This window comes from Bolinopsis microptera, chromosome 8 (genome assembly GCF_026151205.1).
Source record: "Bolinopsis microptera isolate Bmic1 chromosome 8, MBARI_Bmic_1.0, whole genome shotgun sequence".
Classification (NCBI taxonomy): domain Eukaryota; kingdom Metazoa; phylum Ctenophora; class Tentaculata; order Lobata; family Bolinopsidae; genus Bolinopsis; species Bolinopsis microptera.
This window is the reverse complement of record NC_087079.1, coordinates 4710098-4733462: the sequence shown is the minus strand read 5'-3', so window position 1 is coordinate 4733462 and position 23365 is coordinate 4710098. Positions and strand designations below refer to the sequence as shown.

The following is a 23365-nucleotide window of genomic DNA, read 5'->3' as shown; positions in this document are numbered from 1 at the left end:
CAAAAAGAACTTGCAGTCACCCTAGCCCACAAAACCTTGTTTAAAGGAAAATAAATAGATCGTTCAATCTGTCTGAATATTGACGGAACCAACCTGTTTTTGATTCTAAACCATGTCGAATATTTCCAAGAATGATCTGGCAAATGTCACTGCAATTCCCATTGTTAAAGTTTAATCTCCATTCTCCATGACAACACCTCATGACAAGGCCGGGTATTAACACTTCGGTATCTGATCGTGCTTTAAATCATTTATTTGATCTCAGCGCAGAAGCGTGGGAGCAAGTAACCTTATCTTATATTTAGTCTGTCCTGGAGCAATAAAACTGTGACGTACTGGGTGATTGTTGGAGTCATGTGACTCTAGCGTATCCCTAGCAACGCGTTCCCAGAATGCGAGCTGCGTTATCACCATGAGATGGTATTCAAATACCGCGGTGTTTTTCACGTATTCTCCTAGAAGTTGATATTGAATTTTCGTTCGGATCTATCGATTCATATTTACGGGACGGTCGTTCTTTCGATATCGATATCATTATATTGGAAAGTCCATAGATCTGCTGTTTTATTTTATTGTATAGGATACTATCCATTAAAAAGATCTTGCTAGCTGTTTTATTCAATTTTAATTGAATAGTTTTGAACTTAAAAACCACCACTGACGCAATAACTTTTAGGATTCTAAATTGAAAGGAGCTGAAACAAACCCTCCGAAATGCAAGGGACAAGTGAGCGTGCAGTTCTCACAATTGTCTTCTGCTTTTCAATTCTGGTGGGTCACGATTCTTTTTCATTTAATTTCTTAAAGTTAAGCTTCGGTTATAGTTAATTTTAAAATTAATTAATTAAGTCATCTATAATTTAAAAGATGGAACAAAATTTTAACTACGAGAGCTACAAGTGTTCATGGGCTAAAACTAAACAAAATACAAATTCCCCCTTCTTCTAAAAGAACCTACTTGTTACAGGTAATCAGTGCACAAAGCTACGATTTCGGTAGTTGTCCGAAACTCCTAGACCCAGTTGGCATCCACCCAAGTTCTGGACAAGTGATCAAAGCAGGACGATTTGACGTGACGAAGAATGCTGATGAAATAGTTGTAACCACGATCTGCGATGAGAGCTTGGGTTGGATCCTTGCTGACACTCGTTTTAAGGAAGTTAGGTAAGTCTTGCATTCCAACAAGGAGGACACTTTGGTTACTATCAGACTATCTAGCTATCATTCCATGAGTCGTTTTATTTTCTCCGAAGTTGCTGTTTTGGTGAGCTATACAGTTGGTAACCTGTACAGAAACTTGTGGCAGAATGTCTAGAGCTACGGACTATCTTTCTTCCTCATTATTTTAGATAACGTGAATAAAAGTCGGTCCATATTCTACCACCGTATGGTTACACTATACCTTATTCCCAAAAATTTTTGGGAACTGAGGTACATTTAAACGTAATTACAATATACCAGCTGTTAATCTGTTTATTAATATTTGAATTTAGGTGTTCTAACGACGAGAGAAGACGAGTTTGGTCATGGAGTCACCAACACCGGAGCCAGATTACTCCTCCTCAAATCAGATGCGCTAGTGAGTAATTTTGTTGCGTTTTTTTGACATCTAATTTTCACTCAAATTGATCACGCTTCTGTTTAATTCGTTAAACTTGAATAAATCTTACTCGAGATGAATGATTTTAATAAGGTATGTTTTATACCCATGGTCGTAGTCATTAGACAGTCGTCCGACAAAGCCTAACTCAGTAACTCCCATAATTTAAAGTCAATATACCGACGTCTCTTTCGTCGCTTTGTATGATGGGAATCGTGTTACTTTTCAATCAATACCATTAACCTTGAATGTCCTAATATTACATTGAAAATTGTCTCGCCATGCATAATACGCTATTAGGTTATCTAATGCTACGGTACAATCCATGAATGTAATCAACAGCTCTCTTTAAGTCTAATATAAAAATGGTAACAACACACTCCAAATCATAAAATATCAGCACTCAAACTTGCCCAGGTTTCTCCCCGAAACCCCTGGAACAGAGCTACACACTCCACAACTACCAAGGATGCAGCTCAGCTGACATCCGAGCATCCCTCACTTCACAAGTAGCCGCACAGTTGGAGAAAGAACTTCCATGTGTAGTTAGCAAGGAGTGTGTAGTGCCGTCAGTGCGCTGTCGGGGGGAGGGGACTAGCAGCAAGTTGTCTGTTGTTGTTGAGCCTACAATGTTGGGTAGCTTGGAGCAACAGAAACAGATGTTGGAGGATGCGGCTCAGTTCTTGAGGGATACCTTCAAACCTGTCTTTTCCAGCGTAAGGGGTTTAGACTATAGTTTTCTTAAGGTTACGTGGATATCAAATAAAGTTAGGACTTTAAGATTTTCACTGGTCCATTTTCAACTACTGTCTCAATTTGAACCGCAAACATCCTCAAATGTTAATTATGTTGACTGTTAATGACTCTACAGGGTGGTATTAGTAAGCGGGACGCTGACCCAAATCCATTCCCTGACGGTGATCCTGATGATTCAACGACAACTGACTGTCTGGACGGGCAGAAAACCATGAAGATAAACGACACTTGCGTCGACTGTACCGCAGGTAAGCGGTGTTTCCCTCAGTGGATGATTATAGTTTTGTCTGGAAGATCAAACATATCAAATATATGAATTAACTTTTCAAACTTGAGTTAATTCCTATTTCCACCGATGCAACGGATAGCTTCGGAAGCTGCTCAGATAACTTATCCAAGTTTAGTAGCATCCACTAACTATACCCTGTACTTCAGGAACATTCGCGAACAAAACAGATCCCAATAATGAGATTTGTGAGCCATGTGATTACGACAGTTACAGTGAAAATAAAACAAACTCACAGTGCACCCACTGTGCGGCTCAAAAGGGCACTCTTACTCCTGGATCTGATTCTAAGGATGATTGTACAGGTATGTTATCATACACTCTCCTCAAGTTCATCAATGGCGCTTCTCTCATGACGTTAATATGCATCATTGGGTTTTTTTATAATTTGGTAAATTTATAACGATGAATATTTTATTCTAAGGAGCACCATTTATATTATATTTTGAATATTTTTACCTACATTGAATTAATATAAGACTTCATGGTTCCTTCTTAACCTGCTTCAGTATTCCACACGAAAACTCCCCAGATATCTGCGAAGTGCCTCAAGTAGATTACACCTCCTTAATGGAACCAGCTGCTGGGGGAAGAGTCCTTGAGGGGGAGGTGGTAACCTTACACTGTAACCAGGGGTTCTACTATGGCAACATGGCCGCATCTGAGGTTACCTGTAACGATGATAAAGATAACAACAACAATTTCCCGGCTTCCTGCAGAGGTTATTGTGGTGGATAATGCTATACGCAGTGTATTTAATGTTTAACCCAGAGGTCTTTGGTGCCGAAAATTTAGGTTCTTCAATGTTCAGACGAATCGACAAAATTTGAACATTTTCAAATTTAAAATAAGAATTTGTCACATTTTTATTCATTTTAAACTTGTGTCCTCGCTTTTAATTCTTAAATCTTGCATAATAATTCATGAACATTTTATTGAACAGGTATAACCGTGAAAACTGAGAAAACCTCGATAAAAGAAGGCTCGGATATGAGTTTGACATGTGTGGTGAACACTACTGGTACAATTCCTAAATTTACATGGTACAAGGCCCCAGTTGACAAACCGGATCAAACGAAAAAGTTATTAATAGACGGTATGTTTGTATTTTATCATTTATATTAGTCATGTTTATAATTTAATACTGGGTCATATTGTTAAAAACTTCGCAGGATTTGTGTTATAATTTCTAATTTCTAATTTCTAATTTCTAATTTCTAATTTCTAATTTCTAATTTCTAATTTCTAATTTCTAATTTCTAATTTCTAATTTCTAATTTCTAATTTCTAATTTCTAATTTCTAATTTCTAAGCCGTTCTGACATCGGTAATTTATATTTCCAATACCCATATTGGATATCAGCAGGATATAAATACTTTGCTTCATTCCAGTAAGTAGAGTTTAAACTGATATTTGAAACTATTTATCATTCTTTCAGGCGTTTTTCTGTGGTCCTCTCCAGTCTTCAACATCACAAGTTTTAATGGAGATGATAATGGACATTACTACTGCCAACCTGAATATAAGGAACCTATATTGGATGACTTGTCAAAACCTGTCACACTTTCTGTACTCGGTAGGCATTTGAACCTTATTTTGAACCTTATTTTGAACCTTATTTGAACCTTATTTGAACCTTATTTGAACCTTTGGTTTTGTGATTGGCCGATTGTTTTAGCTGAGGAATTGTAAAGTGGGCCGATTTAAATTATAATTAGTTTTTAACGTGCTATTCGGAAACTCAGTTTGAGACTTGTAACATTATGATTCGTATATTGATTTACATATTATCCTCAGTCATAAATAGACCATCGAGATATATATAATAATTATCTTCTAGACGTTAAAATGAATCCTGTGGAACGTACACATGCTTACGTTGGATACCAAGTAAATTTCACATGTACCATGAGGATTGACCCCAGCTATCCCAAACGAACAATCGAATGGACGAAGAATACTACTAAAGAGAAGGTATGGTTTACTGAAAGATCCAAAAATGTGATCGACTTCGTTTAGGCGATTAGATATTATATAGTCTTGATCATTTTCATGCAGCAATACTTTTTTAAACTTTTCATAATTATACCGTAAAACCACGATATTTACTGCTGAGTTTGCCAAAAACATTTAACCGCATATATCAACATATACCCATAATACATGGGTCTCAGACTACTAAAACACAGTTTTAATAAAACGATTATTTAAATTTAACAGAAAAAGTCTTTATAAATCATACACCCGCAGATAACGACAGGCATGACAACAAGTCAAACAGACCAGTTCTACCATAGTGTCCTGACTCTATCGGACCTGAACCTGGAGGATACTGACATTTACAAATGCTCAGGTTTGTAAATCTGGATAGTATAGAGTAATCGCGTGTAATCCTGCATACCACTTAACTTAACTTAAAGTTAATGTAACTTTAACACTTAACTTAAAGTAAAATGTTAAAGTGCAGACGTACGTAGGAATTTAAAAGCCACCGCTGCAGTACTGCAGGATGGACACAATTTATTGTAGAGTAGAAGATACTCCACTGTGTTTAACATGTAGAGTAGTACTATAAGTAGATACTCCATTGTGTTTAACAGTGCTGTGACAGAGATTTTGTGGATGACGAGTTGCTGAATTTATATTATCGCTTAATAAGTTACTCAATCAACTAATTTACCAACTAAGTTAACTAAATCAACTAAGTTACCAACTAAGTTAACTAAATCAACTAATTTACCAACTAAGTTAACTAAATCAACTAAGTTACCAACTAAGTCAACTAAATCAAGTAAGTTAACTAAGTCAACTAAGTCAATTGATTCAGGAACCTACACGAACACTGTGGGGAACGAGACTGTTTCATTGGCGGAACAAGTAGAAGTCACTGTGCGAGGTTTTGTGAAGCAGCTAGAGAATGTTTCGGTTCTTGTGGGCAAGGATTTCCGCTTGGATTGCGAATTCTTCGTCGGTTCAGATATAGGCCGGAATGATGATGAGTCAGAATTAAGCTGGTAAGTGTGCTTGTAACGATTCAGTTCGAATTCCGATCACTCGCACTGATCAATATTCATATTTATTAAGTCTAAATATTTGTCAAAAACCTGTGGGTCACCACTTGTTATCTTATGCTATAATGAACGATGAAATTGCAGCATACACCGCGGGTAAAACTAAAGGATGGTTCTTGTTACCTGTAAATAATATTACCATCATATAACCACTTAATAGATTCATAGTTATTCTCCTTCAGGAAAAGATACGAGAATGGTTATTGGGCCGACATTAACAACGACACCAGATTTACCATAACCAAGGAATTCAACGACACCACCTCATATCCTCTTCTACTCTGAAAGTGATGAATACAACTCTTAACGATACTGGGCGGTACAGTTGTAGAACTGAGTTTCAGAGAAGAACTGGAGAGTACATTGAGTCCCTCGCTTCAGTCACCACTTATAGTGAGTACACGTAGTGTTTAACTGTTGGAGATACGGTCACCACTTATAGTGAGTTGCGTTGCCTTTTTGACGTACTTTTCGTATGCCATTTTTAGTCTTATAACCAATAAAATATATATCAAAGTTTGTTTTATTTTGATTGACTCCCTTGTAATTGTAATAAGCAGTTGGAACAGATTGTCCCTTATTTTAGCAGTGAATTATTGAATTCTAATTATTTAATCATTCAGATCTGGGGGTAAAAGAAGGACCTGAAGATGCAGCGTATCTGGTTGGAGAAAAGGCCGAGCTGACTTGTGAAGTTACCCTTCCCGGCACTGACTCGGATCACTTGTCAGTAAGATGGGTGAAAATCTCCAACAATCTGGAGGAATCAGTTCCAGACGATAGGACCTTCTTTAATCCCAACCCTGGGAACTCTACCACTGGAAATTCCACTCTTACGTTACGCAAGTACGCGGTGCCCTAATTGAGCCATAATTGAGCCCTTATCCTGAATACTTCATACTTTTATTCATTATTATTGCTCCCAAACCTCTTTACTTCTGAGACGGTTGTCTTTATGATAATGATTTTAATTTGATTTTTTTGTTAATATTGATGCAGGAATCTTGAAGATTTCTAATCGATATTCAATAGCGTTATTAATTTTATAAAATTCAATTTTTTTGTGATCATAAATATTATTCAGTGTCTCAATGAGCGATGCGGCTGATTACAAATGCATGGCATCCTATGTTGTGGATGGGAAGTCCTTTAAGAAAAATAGCTCCGTAGCAACAATTTACGTTAGAGGTATGTAGTGGGGCTTCAGTTTCACCATATTCAATATAAATAATTGTTTGAAGAGCAAGTTATAATAGGCAAAATCATTTCAAAGAATGATTGATAACGTCTTTAAAGTGGTTTACCTATGATAAAAACTTAAGGTCTGTGAACTGAAAGATGACATGATATTAAACTAGGCCAAAACCAATCCTTGTTCTTTGGTATTATAAATATCTCCGGGATTTCGACGCGGGATCATATTATCACTCAGCCCGGCCCGCTGTTAGATAAACATCTCAAGGTGATATCATCCCGCCCCGGAAATTTGTATAAACCCGGCCCGCTTTTTAGTCGTAACTGATGTTTATGATTCAATTCTCCGACTTACAATAATCAATGATACTGCTGATTAGAACTCGATAATAGTAGAACAGTTAGACGCGCGATCACGTGAGCGCGTCACGTGCGTACCACGTGCCACCAATAGCATACGCCGAGTCTATACCACGTGACACGAAAGCGCACCACGTGATATGAAACATCGTAACCGTCCACTTCTTTTACACGCAAATTCCTGGGAACGTTGCCAAAGCAGCTAATTCTTGGAATTTCTCCAACGCGTGGCGTGAGAAGTTGGCGACTAGCCAGCTACCCTTGTCCGTGCCCTAAAATAGTATTGTTTTGCTTGCTCTCCTTCCAGCTCTTGTTCCTGCTAACGTTCAAGCTATTGCTCCACTATGACAGATCGGTTTGACATTCAGATTGATGAACTGCTTTTATCACTCTCTTCTAAAGTATAAATCCCTTGTCGAAATCGCCGGAGATAATTATAATCCATAAACACTTCACGCTCAGGGCTAAATAAATGTAAAGCCGTAGTACATACATATTGCATTACTTTAAAACCGACTTTACATGGAAACCGTCATAGACGCGCGCGCGCGTTTTTCGCGCGAAGAATCATTTAATCTTCGCGCTGGCGCTTCGGGATTACATATTAACACAAAACTCGTGCGCTGCGCGCACTCGTACTATGTGTTTATCAGATCATCCCGCTAGCGCAGGATGATCTGTTATATAAACCCTTTGCGTGGCGGGTTTATGTTATTATAAAGCAGATTTTGTAAAAACACTATCTCCCTTCTAGAGTTTAGCAGATATCTGGACGAATTCTCGTTATTCCACATCCCCTTCCATTACGATCCTGCCAATGGTTCCATGTACGATGAAAATGCCCCCCACAATTACAATGATACTGACAGTTGGGTAGATTCGCATGGTTTTTCCTGTGAGTACCACGGAGACGACAGTGTTGAAGATGTTTTTTGGTCGGTGGTATTTTGGAATGGAACTGTAGATGCTGAACTTCTGAATAATAATGAGACTGTTTTCCAAAAGGTAAATTTAACCTTCTTTTCGAATTCAGTAAGTATTCTCAGGCCTCATTTAACTTCTTAGCTGTTTTATAATGATGTATTGGATCTTATTACTGCTATCTGTAAATACCTGGAAAATACTGTATTTCAGCTGGGGGAGTGTGGGAGGGTTCTGGTCTCGCCCGTGAAAGCCAAGAGACTAACATATTAATTTATTCTATTTGAATATATGCTATTTCAATTTCACAACTTAATGAACTTCTTTTATAGGGATCGTATGAAAGCAGCAACAACACATGGTCAACAACACTGTTTTTGTCTCGAAAATACATAACCACCAACTACAACGCATCCCTAACTTGCCACTTTAACTTTACGACTGTTGGCAAACCGATCACTTCAACGACCGCCTTCTCTGTTCGCGGTAGGATTCTATATATAGATATTATTTTAATTTTTAATTTGAAAACTTCAGTGAAGTATTTACTATAAGATATTGAAGCACAAGCTTTTCCATCAGCTTTACATTTTTTGTTTTTTTGTATTTATTCGGTCTTTAATTTGGCTGCAACTATAGGAAACGTGTACAAAGGAAACTAAGTTATTGAAATTAAGATATTAGTAAGTGATATAAAATGTAAATCACACGCATAACATTAAGAATAAGACAAAAAATGTACGAATACATTTGCAGTGCATGAATTATTTGCAATCCCTAATTTGTTGATTCTGATGTTTTAAGATAATCCTATAATCCTTCTCAACCCTCAGCGATAAGACCCCTAGTCTCCGAGACTCAGACCAGTAACTCGACAGAAAATATCACGTGCAGCTATGTGGGCACTGATTCACCACATTCTATCACATGGATAGTGGAGGGTGCTATCATTGTTGATGATAGTGAGGATTATCACATTCACGATGAATACCAAATAGGGAAACAGAGGTTGGTAACTTTGTTTTTGAAAGATTGTTTTTTGTTAAGTGTTCTCACTTCCAGATCAAATATGTATATGTCATATGATAATACGGATTGCAGACTTACGGTAATCTTTCAGATCATATTTTCATCACTTTAATATCAGTGGTTTTAACTTGCCAACTTCCACAGCACGTTATATTCCATTTAGTGTTCTGTAAGGTATCGATAACCCATTAAAATGCCCATTATTTCACCAGATTTGATGTACTGACAGTGGCTGACCGTACATACTCCGATTCTGACAGGAACATTACCTGCAAATACACATTTACTAGTCCCACTGATGAAATGGCATCATCCACTCTTCTCGTCTACAGAGGTAGCTGTTAATTAGTTAATTGGGCATCAACCCAATTAATGAGCAATATTCAGTCATATAAAAATGAAAAACTATTGTATCGGGATGGCAAATGTGATCGGTTTTGATATCGTTAAATATTGTTTTTCGTCACTTAAAACGATCCTGCAATCATATTTTGACCATCCTCAGGATTACACTCCAGACTACAGCCGAATTACTATCTTACAAGGGACCAGCAGGGTCTTGTGAATCCTCTTGTGATGGAATGTCAACTGGGGGTAGGGGCTGACGGGCCTGCCCCAGACTATACTACCTGGTAAATTAGAGTTCTTTAGATTCCAGACTATACTACCTGGTAAATTAGAGTTCTTTAGATTCCAGACTATACTATCTGGTAAATTAGAGTTATTCCGTAATCCGTATTATCTCTTACCCGCTTAGACAAAATACTTTCTACCTTCAAGTACATTTATCAGTATCATGATGAATACATCTGTTTCCACTGTATACTATCCATGTTGGACTGGTATGGGAATTATCGTGTGATTCTCATACTTTCCAACGCCGCACAGTCCTCTGCCGTAGTGTCTAATACCCGCTGGTACAACTTGAACTCGAATTTTGTTACATTATTTTGCTGTAACAGAGTTAATACAAAAACAAGCCACTAACACACCACCTGATCATGGTTCCCTTGATAGGTATTTCAAGTACTATGAAGGACTATACTTGGACACCGTGGATCTCAGCAGTAATCAACAGTTCCAAGAACTATTCACCATTTCTACAGACACAGTTCCGACTAACGGTCTCTTCAAATCAACTGTAACTCTAAAGGCTGATCTGCCTCTGCAACAATACAGTCAAATCCCGCTCGGGGGATCTGGCAAATTTGGAAACTATTCTTGCTCTTTTGAGTTTAATGATGATTCTCAACAGAAAATAACCTCGGAAACAATATTGCACAACAGAATGGTAGCGGTTGGAGACATGTCTGGAGACCTCACCAATGCCACAATCAGCTATGGATACAGTCCTAACTTTTTCATTCTAACCTGTTATGTTCATCCTTACGAAGATTCAGATGTTTTTAACGTAACTTGGTCAGGTCCATCTGACATTGTAGAAAACTCGGAGACGAGTGAGGAAAGAAGGAAAATTTCTGAAGGCATTTACTTAACATCTCATTATCTAAACCTGACCCTACCAACGAAGGATGACAGCGGATCTTACTCTTGCGAATTCGAATTTCTATCCGGCCCCTCCGTTCAAGGAAACTTCCCGGAATTGAAGTTCAACGACATCAAGATAACAAATCCAAACCGTGTGTACGTAACAGCAAGTGGTATAGAGGTTAAGCTGGAGTGCCGAGTGGACTCTCCTGAGAGACTGGAACTAGGGTGGTACGATGTTGATCACGCAGATTGGATTACTCCTTCCAATATTACCCACGATGGTGCGACCACTTTGGCAACTTACTTGTTAGAGGTAATTTCGCGAGATTGAATAAATGTTTTTGGTGAAACAATTAAAGCGGCTAGCTATAATATGCCGATAAAATCAATTTGCTGGCTTAGCCGGCTGGTATATTATGCTCTCAATCTTAACAAAATATTTTGTAAACACAACATATCTATGCCAGGTAAACTCAACAGACGACAGAGGTAACTTTAAGTGCGTGCTTGACGAGAACCAGTACAGTAAGGAGAACGTCAGTGTCATCGTCCTGGACCTCTATCCGAGCTTTTCCGGGGTGGTTGTCGGTAACGAGAATGATGAGGTGAGACTTTGAAACTTTGAAACTTCGAAACTCTTTTCCTGTTCAATAATATTGTAATTTGTCCGAAGTTTAGTCCAGTTAAAATTGATTTGACTTGACGGTGTGTATGGTTTTTAAAGATAAGTGTTAATAATAATACCATCCAAACACCTGTGTACACCTGGTATGGAGGGGGATTATTTAAAACAAATCGTCTTCAGCTGTGTACACTTATCCCCTAATCCCTACAGGTAATCCTTACGTGTACTTTGGACTACAATAAGGACCTGAACATACCTACCATTGAGTGGTATAAAGATGGTATACTCTACAACACAGGCATCACCAGTAAATTGAAGTATGTAAAGCTAAAATTATTACTGTTTAGATTTGCAATTTTTGTTGTATCTATTCCATTTTTTTGGGATTTATAGTCGGCTAATAGCCATAACGAAACACACTACCCTCGTTAGGACCACAATTTATATTGGCACTGTTGTTAAATCTTAAATAGTCACATAATCTGGTCAGCAAATATTCCGACTGGCTGTTAGCCGGTTATTATCGTAACAGCCTTCTAACATCCGGTTAATAGCCAGTTAATAGCCAGTTAATCGCCAGTTAATAGCCAGTTGATAGCCAGTTAATAGCCAGTTAATAGCCAGTTGATAGCCATAACGAATCACAAGTAAGCATCGGCTATTAACCGATTGTTAAATATTCCCTTTCAGTGACGAAGGAGACAAATTTGTGAGTGAACTGAAAATGACAGTTGACTCCAGTGTTGCAGACAAGGACTATTACTGTGTGGGCAGATACTCTGATGTGGTGGCATCCTCACCTCTCACCAGCGAGAATGTTACCATACTAATGACACGTGAGTCTCATACCATTTCAACCTAGTTTTAAGAATTCTATGTTTGGAACTTTCTCCTGCAAAATAAATATAATTGAACTTTCAGTGATTTGAAATTTTCCCCAATCTGACAAACTAATGAAGTTATGATATTATGATTATTAGCCAAGATTTAAACTTTTCGTTTTTTGCATGCGGGGCTCAATCAGTCTAATTCTTTTGCCTTATTCAATTAAATTTTATAATGCTTTTGGACACGAAGGGAAACACACAACGTAAGGCTTAAAATCTTGGTAACACTACATCATTAGAACCTCAAATTATTTGTTATATAGTAGTGTTGAAAGTATTAAAATAACTAAATATTTTTCAGAGATGATCGCTGAAAGAAACTACATGATCGCAGCGGTAGGAGACAACATTACCCTTAGTTGTACAGCCTACAGTAAACAACCAGAGGACATCTTCTGGCGCATAGGGGATAAAAATATAACTGAAAATGCTGAGAGAGTTGACACGTCATCCTTATATGTCAGTAAAAGTGTTTTGAGGTTTACAAATTTAACCGCTGACGATTCTGCGGATATTATCGAGTGTTGGTTCAAGCCTCAAGAAGGTGAAGAGAAGTCCACAAGGATCACTTTGGAAGTTCTCGGTGAGTCTTTTAAGATTGTTGAAAACTGTTAGTGCGGGGACCCTATAGTGGGGACAATATATTTCACCCCCTCGACATTTCACTACCTGCCAAGGTTATTTTGTTTTGGTCAGTGGCAGAGTTAGTAAACTCTTAAGATTCTTGTGCGGGATGACGATACATAGAGGCCGCAGAATTATGAGGACTACCACTTACCAGATCCTGGTGGAACCTAAGCTATCCATGATATCACGACAGGCCCTATAGTATTTAGGCCATCTCGATTTGTCAAAGGATTAAGCTTTTGCCTTTTCGTTTTACAAGAGTTACAATTAAGTTAGGATTGTCATTAGGTGTGGTTTTAAAATTTCGTCATAAGTTAAGTCTTGGGGAGTAAAACGTGGTGAGATGAAGATCAGGTAACAACTCATTATATTCAGATGTACAGACGATTGGAAGAGAAGTAAAAAGAGGAGAAATTGCCAATCTGACCTGTACAGCAACACCTACAGCTTTCGCTACGTACGATTTATAGGAATCTGGAATCATATTGTTATCTATTTATGCTATCTTCTTTCATCATCCTGCCATGTTGCCACAATTTAAAGTTAACTCAGAATTACTGTCACGTGTCAAAGAAAATTTGGTTCACTAGTATTAACTTATTAAGTACATTATACATTATACATTATACATTATACACTAGTATTAACTTATTAAGTACATTATACATTATACGTTATACATTATACACTAGTATTAACGTATTAAGTACATTATACATTATACATTATACACTAGTATTAACTTATTAAGTATTTATATCTATACCTTAACTTGCTCATTGTTCTTTGACCGCGACTAAATGCGACTATATCAGTATATAAGCATAAAACAAATAAACTTACATTGTAATTCTCGTACAGAAAGAGCGACCTCGCATTCAACTGGTTCTACATAAATATCAGTACCGGAATGGAAGTGGAAGTGCCGAAGAACGAGACGTACTTGGTAGCTGAGGGAGAGTCTCAACTAATGGTGACACGGACCAATGATACTGAGTACAGATGTGCTGTGTACTCTACTATTCACCAAGACAGTGGTTACGCTAGCAGTAACGTCTCGTTCTACGTATTCGGTAGGAATTTAAGTCTTATATTTGTTTTGATGAGAATCGTTTCAACTTACAAGCCAACATATACGTAAACATTTTCATGCATTATGTACCAATACCATTTGTCTGAAATTTTAGGTTTTTCGCAAACTGAACTAGACAAAAACGATCGCCTTCTTCTAAATTCTAACAACCCTGTCCAGATCTAACAAATCCAAGCGACACCATAGTGCATGCGGGAGATAAGGTCACACTAAGTTGTGGAGTTTCCAACAACAACGGAACACCCTCCTTCAACTGGTACAAAGACGGAAACTCGCAATCCTTGCACCAGAATAATGGGAATAATGACTACGATTACATTTTGTCAAGATATACCTTTGCACCTGAAAGTTTTGGAGATTCGGGGTCTTATTATTGTGAGGTAACGATGGAGTTTGATGGTGAAGATAACGGCCCGTTTAAATCAGAGATGGCTTCACTCATTGTGCGAGGTAAGAGAGATTACAGATTTATGGAGCCAATTTTAATTTTAATTAATGCATAATTATGATTTATACTCATACTTGTGAATTTTAATGACAGGACCTTTTGCCAGTGTTAATTTATTCAAGTCTCGTATCCGATCCAATGTAAAATTTTTTCCAGAAATTCGACCCTCATTCAAGAACGTAACCCTGGTACACAACAACAGAGGAGAAAGAGCAATGGAGAAGTTGGAATGTAAATATTACGGAGATAAGGAAAGTGTCCTGTCAGTATATTGGGAGACGCCCGCAGGAAGGTACTCTGATGGGGATTATGCTGAATCTATAAAGGTAGGTCCTGACTCGTGACTCGTGACTCGTGACTCGTGACTCGTGACTCGTGACTCGTGACTCGTGACTCGTGACTCGTGACTCGTGACTCGTGACTCGTGACTCGTGACTCGTGACTCGTGACTCGTGACTCGTGACTCGTGACTCGTGACTCGTGACTCCTGACTCCTGACTCCTGACTCCTGACTCCTGACTCCTGACTCCTGACTCCTGACTCCTGACTCCTGACTCCTGACTCCTGACTCCTGACTCCTGACTCCTGACTCCTGACTCCTGACTCCTGACTCCTGACTCCTGACTCCTGACTCCTGACTCCTGACTCCTGACTCCTGACTCCTGACTCCTGACTCCTGACTCCTGACTCCTGACTCCTGACTCCTGACTCCTGACTCCTGACTCCTGACTCCTGACTCCTGACTCCTGACTCCTGACTCCTGACTCCTGACTCCTGACTCCTGACTCCTGACTTCTGACTCCTGACTCCTGACTCCTGACTCCTGAATCCTGACCACAAGCAATAGATTCAGTTTAATAAGGTCCAAATTACAGTTGAAATAACAAAATCACTACATGTTTAATGTAATGATTTGTTAAATTGTATTGACAGCAAAGAAATTTCCCATCAGGTTGAGGATGATGCCAGTAGCAATGATAGTTATACTAGTGTTCTGTCATATTCCCGAAATGCAAACAACAGCGATGAATTCTCCTGTTATTTCGAATTAGGACCATATGGAGAGTTAATGGTGAAGAAAACACAAGCATCTGTCTTCAGTAAGAGCTAGTTTTCTTGGGCGAAAAATCACGAACATTTTTGTGACGTTAACATACGATTGAGTGGCCGGGCATTACTTCTTTACTTTGAGCGGCAAAGTTCGCTTTTAAAAAGTGCCCTGGACGTGACTTCACAGATCCTTTCAAGAATTTTTAACTGTTACATTTTTGTGAACTCATTCTAAATTGTATGGTTATATGATATACTAGGAGAAAGAATTGATCTCAACAAAACAATGGGGTTGAACTGTTAAAATATTAAATCACCCTCGCCTTAACTCTCTCCTCAGGTTACACAGACCTATACAAATTCACCTACAACCCAACCCAAATCAATTACACTTACAACGGAGACGTAGAATCCCAGGTCACGTGGATAATAGATGGGGATATGTATGATGAGGGCAAGCATACACAGGTTAATTTTTTAGATTTATTTTTATAGCTTTCTTTCGATTTTCCTGAATTATTATTTTTCTGTACTACCAAGACGAGCTCGTTAGTGTTCTCCTTGGTCATTTCATGTTTAATTCCTGTTTAATTCCTGTTTAATTCCTGTTTAATTCCTGTTTAATTCCTGTTTAATTCCTGTTTAATTCCTGTTTAATTCCACAGTTCACACCTACTACGGAGGTGAACAAAACGTCCAGAAAGTTCCTGTTAGCAGTTGACATGACTAAGTTTGCTGCGGGAGCTAAACCTGTTGAAGTGAAGGGAAAGATCGGGTTTGAAAGCGAGAATGTTACTGTTCCGTATCCGGAGAAAAACGTGAATACTACTATCTATAAACGAGGTTTGTAGAAATTATTTCTAGTGTTTTCTATAGTACATTCTATAAATTTCATACATTATGTATTATACATTCTGTACATACTATACAATTTATACAATTTATACAATTTATACATTCTATACATCCCGAATGCATATATTAAAATCATTCAAATACACAGTACAGACATCCTACTGACTTAGAAATTCAAGAAAAATGATTCAGATTTCTTGCTATCCACAAAGCAGTAATTTTATCCAATTTAATCCCCACCTCCTCGAGAATGACATGCAGACATTTCAGGTTAACCTTTTCCGTTTCTCAGATTTTACAACAGAGCTTGACGTTAAAATTTTAAAGGCTCATGATGAAGCAGAGGGAACGTTTACCTGTGTGGTTGCAGGAGAAAACAAGGACTTTACTTTCTCTTGGTTCATTGGTTTGCATCCTAGTTTATCTTATATCGTGTACAATTCCAATTCACATGTTTCTTAATCGTAAACTTAAGACTCTCAATTCAACCACCATAGTTCTCGATTCCTCTCCTATTACTGCTTTTACTCCATATAGTTTATGATTCAAGTAAATTACCGCCCATCTCTTTAAGGCAACACCCAACTTGTTGATGCCGACGATAACATCGCCTTCACGGACGAAGCAAACCCCACAGACTCCAAATATCAACGGAAATCAGTCCTGACAATTAGTAACCTCAATTCGTCTCCCCTTTACAACGACGCGTTAAGATGTGTAGCAAGCTGGGAGCAACCTGAAACCTTTTCTGTTGAGTCCGTTGCTGATCTGGACACGGTCGGAGCGAGTATGGAGCCTAGTTTCTACACGGAGTTAGACGGAAGTGCAGTCCTGACCTGTCTTGTTTGGGGCAATGAGCCTCCGAAAGAAATTGTGTGGACAGATAAGGATCAAGTGGAGGTGGAGCAAGATGACAACAGGGTACGAGACTTTTAATATTTTTGGTCACCAATTGTACATCAACAACATCATAGGGATTCGTTCGCATATTACGAGTAATGCCCCCGGCCGGTATAAGTGCTCTTCAATCAATCAATCAAAGGTATAACTTAACGGCTTTAAGTTTAAGTGTTAAACAGGGATTCAGTCAATGTAGAAAAGTTATAAGAAAATATTGTACATTTGATTGCTTCGTCCACTTTTTTAATTCAATTTCAGATCGAGATGGGACATGATACGATTAAGACGGGAATGAACGACGTGCACCTGTACACTCTTAAATTTGTTTCTCTTCAACAAGCTAACGAGGGTCAATACACTTGCTATGTTAAATTCGATGACGACTCGGATAAATCTATGGTGACTGAAGTGAACTTCATAGGTACATTTCATAGATATCCTTAAGGCCTTAATTAATATGAACTGTTAAAGTACGTAAAGGAGGTCATCATCGTGGTGTAATGATATTGATTCCTAATTTCTAAGACTTCTCGATAAGATTTCAAGAAAAGAATGTGCGATCAACATATCTCACTTTCTGAGTATAAGCCTGGGCGCACTTATTCTATTTTCGATTGTTCCCCTCTTCCTTTTATTCATTGTTGGGAGCTGCCTATAATCCAAAATCATCCCAGGTGCTTCATTTGAGCCAGAGTCCCCTTACTTTATACACGATCTGTTGGAAACTATTCAATTTACTTGCAATTATAAAGGATTTAGAGAGCCTAAAGGTGTTACCTGGTTCAAAGTAAGTATATGTTTAATCGCATTTGAACGTACAAATCAAATACGCTTCTGGCTTTGGATAATAATCATAATACGTCCTTTGCGTATATTATACGATGATATAACAATCTTGTAGTGCGGTTCGGCAACTATTTCCACCGAAGGAATAATCAAACATACGAGCTCTTGACGAGTAACCATGATTATTGGCCTAATCGCACATCAGTGTGATGATGAGTGAAAATAACACCACTAATAACACTGCATTTGCAGGACTCTGATATACAGCTATTTTACACACCAATCACTCGATATTCTTCCTAGGATTCAAAGGAAGACGGAAATAAGCTATCAAACACAAGTGTCCTGTACGATATCGAGACAGGAACATTTAAAAATGATTTTAACACTCAAAAGAGTGTTCTAACAATAAAAACAAATAATATTGATGCTAGTGGAGATTATATCTGCGAATGGGAGACCAAAGAAGGACTTACTGTTTCTGCGACCATGATGCTAGCTGTAAGAAGTATGTAAACTTGCTAGTTCTTTGAACTGTCTTTGCAAATATCTTTATTTTGGAGTGTTTAAAAACTGACCATTGAAAATGGTTATTGATTTGTATATTATTATCTATATTCTATATATTATCTGTATATTGAATATTAACAACCTTTCAGCATTACAACCAAAAACTGAGTTGTACTTCAGCACAGATAAAATGATATCACTGGAGTGTGAATATAAGGGCCAAGAGGAGGGAGAAATGAAATGGTTTAACGAATCCAGACTCATCACCGAAGAAAACGAAAGAACATCCTTTGCAAATGGAAACTTCGAGAACAACGCCCAAACGTTCCAACTACAAATCTCCAAGGTAACGAGAGAGGACGCAGGAAGATACACCTGCGTCCTCTCATTCGAAGACGGGGACGAGATAACAGCTACCACTAAAGCTGTTGTGAGAGAAAGTAGGGTTATGAGTGAGCACATGAGCCTCTCTGATGAGGGGACACTGGTGTACGTGGAGGATGATGTGTTAGAGATGCAGTGTGCGCTGGAGGGGGATAAGATTCCTGATAACGTGCAGTGGTTCTATGAAGATAACGAGATCTACTTTGATGGAAGAATGAAGACCGTAGTGAATGCAGTTTTAAGTCAGGAGAGTTGGGGAGTTAGATTCTTCAGCAATGCCACTTTCAAGGGGCAGGATAGCATTTCAGATGGTAATTACACGTGCAAGTTCTCCTTCTTAGACGAGGAATCTGCGGGAACTGAAAAGACTTCCTCGACGAAAACTTACGCAAGGGTCTTGGCCATCGAAGTGGATGCTGATAAAACTTGTACATTTGTCGATTTCGAAAAAGAGGCAGATGCTTCCCTGGGATGTTCACTTGAGGGTGATATTGAATCTGTTGGAGTTGAGATAAAAGCTGCTGTGATGTCCCTCCCAGATGATGGTTCAACAAGGTTATTGGAGGTCTCAAAGAACCCTGATTATACGGTCGTCAATGTGACATCAGAGAATGACGGGATTTACAAATGTGGTTTTATAATGGACTCAGAGGGTCATCCAGAATTTTCTGCGACTCAGCGATTGACGGCAAGAAGTAACTATTTTTGAGTTATTTTGTAAACAATCATTCAGGACCCTTCTTAGACTCTTTCATTGAATCTTGAAAGTGAAATATATGTCTTTTGACGGCAATTATTATTTTGGATTATCTACTATCGAGTGTTAGGACATAGGTCATTAACACACAACATCTATTTTCTAGGGGTACCTCTAGATTTGATAGGTCATTAACAGTTAACACAAAACATCTATTTTCTAGGGGCACTTCTAGATTTGATAAGCTCCAGCAGAATGGTGGTCTCTGGGACAACGCTCACTCTCGAGTGTTACATCGAGGGAGGAGCCAAATCTATCTCCTGGTCAGATCAAAACAGCATCTTTGTTTTTTACTTTGTGCTTTACGACTTTTAGATAATCGTTAGATGTATTCAAAATCGATTCTTGCATCTGCATAACAAGCAACCGTGAGGGGGATTTAGGAGTGGGAGCAATCTAAAAGTAAAACATAAACCTCTCCATACAGGTACGAGGACGATGTTGAGATCCGTAATTTCGAAGAGCGCTACACCGATCACTTGGAGAATGGTCACATCGAACAGATGTCTATCTCCTTCCAAGTACCCAGCACCGACAGTAACACCACTAAAAGTTACAAGTGTAGGGGGATGATATATGACGAATTCTGTCCTCGACAAAAAGAGTTTGACTCTGCAGTATCACCGATTGAAGTGATCCCAGCTAAACCCCTTCAGAATCCTTCAAATGGGTCCGTTACCCCGCTCTTACACCGTTATTAATTATAATTTATAGATTATAGACCCTTTGATTGAAGTAAAACTGTTCTGCCTTGGTAAAGTATGTATAACTATAAAGGGTGTTCACGATACATCGAAACGGTTTCAGACATCAACCAGCTATGATTTACCCTTATTTTCTTTGTTAATATATTGAAATATTTCTTTAAAGACTTTGTAACCTGCACCCCTGACCGTCCCCAGATTCGCTTACGAAGGAGAGAGTCACGTGTTCACCTGTAGGTTCCCTGACGCAGGGGATGGGGGACTTTACAATGTTTACTGGATGTTCAACGACCAGGTACGATAACCTTGTAATACTTATAGTAGAGCTTACTTATCTCGAACCGTATCACTGCGGCCGCTCCGAAGGTCACCGATGAGGACATAAAAGCCCAGAATAGAACACGTCACATATCGGAAGGTGATGTAGCATCCCTTAAAGCGATCAACACCGATGGGAAGCTACTACAGTACGAAAGGTATCAGATCCAGGGCCAAGGCCTCCATAAATGTGACGGTCATTCCTTTGAACTGAGTGATCGATCTTTTTTTGAAGGTTCCGAAATCTCAATTGATTCCGTGCAGTCAGAAATCAAAGTTGCCCTTCGTGAAGTTTCACCAGAAATCACGCCGGGCCAAGCCAAATCAAGCTGCACCGAATTGTTCTGGCGACCCAGTGTTGTGAAAGCACTGTGCAATGATCTTACTTCAGGTCTACCGCCAAATACACCCAGTCCTGGCCACCCTGAGGAAAAAAACTCCCTTAAAACCTTGCTCGCAACCATAAACAACCGTGTTGGAGCTCTAACAAACAAAAATACCTTGTTCAACGGGCTCAGAATTATATATTCATTTGACAGGACATCCAGAATGCCTCTGAAGAACACTCATAAAGATGACAATATGCCTCTTGTTATTCTACATATAGGAAAACCTAGAGACCTCAGTATCACCCCTCTCAGGTTTAACCCAGCCGTAGAAGACACCGAAGTCTGTGATGTCAGTCTAGGTAACTTTAGCCTCGTTACTCTATACCCAGATTCCATTAAACATCTACACTGCTATTTCTCTCCTGAGCTAAAGAAAAATGAGGGCGGTGACGAACAAGTCCTGATCATCCCGTATGTCGAAAACGTAGTAGAAGCTATTGATGAACCAGAAACTCTTCAAGCAACGGAATCGCAACCGGACGAAACTGAGCCTCCTGCTGCCGACGTAACCACACCAGCATCAGCTAAAGAAACAGCCGTCAGTCTATCTGCGTTTACCAATGAAACAGCTCACCATATCTCAAACAGTGTTCCACCTCCTCCTGACCCTTGTTTCATCAAACACAGTGAGGACCAAACAAGTGTCACCAACTCCCCAGTTGCAGTCTTCGACCCAAGAAGCAATTTGAACGAGCATTCCAACATCTGCGTAAAGCCTGCTAGAATTACATCGGGTAAAGAGAAGGTTCTCGGAGTACCTAATCTGGACAATAGCGCCTCCATCGTGTTTAGATACATCACACTCGATCTCCTTAAAAACGCAGCAAACACATACAAAAAGAGCGCACTGATGTCATTAGCATCGTCTCTCGGATTGAAAGGCTCCAACAAAAAGAAGCTCTGTGACCTTCTCGAAACCTGTGAGACCACTGGTTCTAAGGAAACCGCAAAACTAGTCACACACCTTATAAACAAACTGGAGGACACCGTGATCAAATTTGAGCTCCTAGCAAACAGCCTCCCACTGAGCAATTCAGCCAGGGAAAGGAAAACTGACCTGGTTACGTTCTGCACAAACCGACACGTAAGCAGCGAAATTACTAGGCTAGTGTTCGATAGTCCAAATGAGGAAGCACCTGGAAACTCGATTTGTAGTAACGTCATACAGTCGCAGAATACGGAACATTTTGATAGCGAGCCAAGTCCACACGACCCGGGCGATTACATAACCCCTGGCGGACCGTTATCCGGCAGCTCCGACACAAAATTTGATTTCTTAACACCCCAGGCACAACAATGCCCTAAAATTCCGAAAAAGAAAAAGGGGAAGAGCAACAAAAAGAAAAAGAGAGGGAAACGCACCGATGATCAAAGCTTATCCATCTCAGGTGACACTCAGAAATCTCACCGAAAAACCTCTGATGCCTCCGTTACAAATGATGCTAGGATTATCACCAATGAGCTTACTACGGAAGCCAGCGATGGAAACCAACCAACTCGTGATGATAACCCTGAGGATCACCTGACCCTGAACGGTTGCAATAACTGCTCAGACCTGAAACATTCGATGTCTGTACTTCAAGACAGTCTACTCGAACTCAAAGAAGAGATGCTTCAACAAAAAGCATTCTCTGACCTCATCCTATCATCCCCAACCACATCTGAAAAATGTGTGTTATCCATCTTTAAAAAGAAAGTTGGCCCAATAGAGACCAAGCTTAATGGAATTCGGGCTGACCTCGACCAACTTTGATCAGCAGTAGACGAGCAGAACTTAATTCTCGAGAGACTGATCAACTTCAAAGCTCAGTTCTCGGACGAACTAAACACGATACAAAGTACGACTCTGAAAGTATTGTCATCTGCCAATTCCGCTAACAAACAGAGGATCGAGACCCTCGAGATCGGCCAAGAAAACTTGACGAAAGCCACGAAAGGAATTGCCAAGTCTGCACTCAATCAATCACATGCCTCAACCCAAGAACTTAAACATGAGCTTCGCCCTATCGTCGAGGCAATTGAAACCACAAGCGCATCGAACAGTTTCAGAATTGAAACCCTGGAGATCAACTTAGAGGACACGATACAAGCTCTAAACGCTGCTGAACAACCCGCAGTGAATAATATACCAGCGGCACTCAATAGTCCTTCCACAGGGAACTCCAAGCCAACACTCAAACGCAAGAAATTCAGAGTACACCGTAACAGCTCCAGCGATGCCACAGCACGTTCAGGTGAAAGCGAGCTCAAGCAAGCAGAGATGTCCTGGGCAGAGAGGGTTGATCAAAGCAACAAGACGCCATTCACGGTGGCAAACAAGCAG

At 39.3% G+C, this 23365-nt stretch overlaps 2 protein-coding genes across 3 annotated transcripts in view; both read left to right on the top strand.

The window, feature by feature from the left end:
- The first annotated feature begins 669 nt into the window (after positions 1 to 669).
- LOC134820274 (uncharacterized) lies at positions 670 to 5999 on the top strand. The gene is made up of 13 exons (XM_063830513.1): positions 670 to 771; positions 968 to 1164; positions 1494 to 1579; positions 2018 to 2316; positions 2472 to 2604; positions 2792 to 2947; positions 3175 to 3363; positions 3586 to 3738; positions 4082 to 4219; positions 4484 to 4617; positions 4894 to 4996; positions 5471 to 5657; positions 5897 to 5999. The coding sequence occupies exons 1-13, from the start codon at positions 715 to 717 to the stop codon at positions 5997 to 5999; spliced, it is 1935 nt and encodes a 644-aa protein (XP_063686583.1). The 5' UTR covers positions 670 to 714.
- Positions 6000 to 6004: 5 nt separating this feature from the next.
- LOC134820273 (uncharacterized) overlaps positions 6005 to 23365 on the top strand; it is a 29239-nt gene continuing 11878 nt past the window's right edge. For both annotated transcript variants that reach the window (XM_063830512.1, XM_063830511.1), the window contains exons 1-29: positions 6005 to 6107; positions 6338 to 6560; positions 6799 to 6902; positions 8023 to 8273; positions 8522 to 8675; positions 9023 to 9197; positions 9431 to 9552; positions 9724 to 9850; positions 10236 to 11022; positions 11177 to 11314; positions 11545 to 11651; positions 12025 to 12170; positions 12523 to 12804; positions 13224 to 13305; positions 13710 to 13921; positions 14101 to 14391; positions 14546 to 14715; positions 15342 to 15489; positions 15780 to 15907; positions 16105 to 16282; positions 16587 to 16700; positions 16869 to 17215; positions 17453 to 17615; positions 17869 to 17981; positions 18284 to 18488; positions 18640 to 19569; positions 19795 to 19894; positions 20059 to 20301; positions 20534 to 20630. In XM_063830512.1, coding sequence (XP_063686582.1) covers positions 6005 to 6107; positions 6338 to 6560; positions 6799 to 6902; positions 8023 to 8273; positions 8522 to 8675; positions 9023 to 9197; positions 9431 to 9552; positions 9724 to 9850; positions 10236 to 11022; positions 11177 to 11314; positions 11545 to 11651; positions 12025 to 12170; positions 12523 to 12804; positions 13224 to 13305; positions 13710 to 13921; positions 14101 to 14391; positions 14546 to 14715; positions 15342 to 15489; positions 15780 to 15907; positions 16105 to 16282; positions 16587 to 16700; positions 16869 to 17215; positions 17453 to 17615; positions 17869 to 17981; positions 18284 to 18488; positions 18640 to 19569; positions 19795 to 19894; positions 20059 to 20301; positions 20534 to 20630 — 6240 coding nt within the window. The remainder of the gene's footprint in view (positions 6108 to 6337; positions 6561 to 6798; positions 6903 to 8022; positions 8274 to 8521; positions 8676 to 9022; positions 9198 to 9430; positions 9553 to 9723; positions 9851 to 10235; positions 11023 to 11176; positions 11315 to 11544; positions 11652 to 12024; positions 12171 to 12522; positions 12805 to 13223; positions 13306 to 13709; positions 13922 to 14100; positions 14392 to 14545; positions 14716 to 15341; positions 15490 to 15779; positions 15908 to 16104; positions 16283 to 16586; positions 16701 to 16868; positions 17216 to 17452; positions 17616 to 17868; positions 17982 to 18283; positions 18489 to 18639; positions 19570 to 19794; positions 19895 to 20058; positions 20302 to 20533; positions 20631 to 23365) is intronic.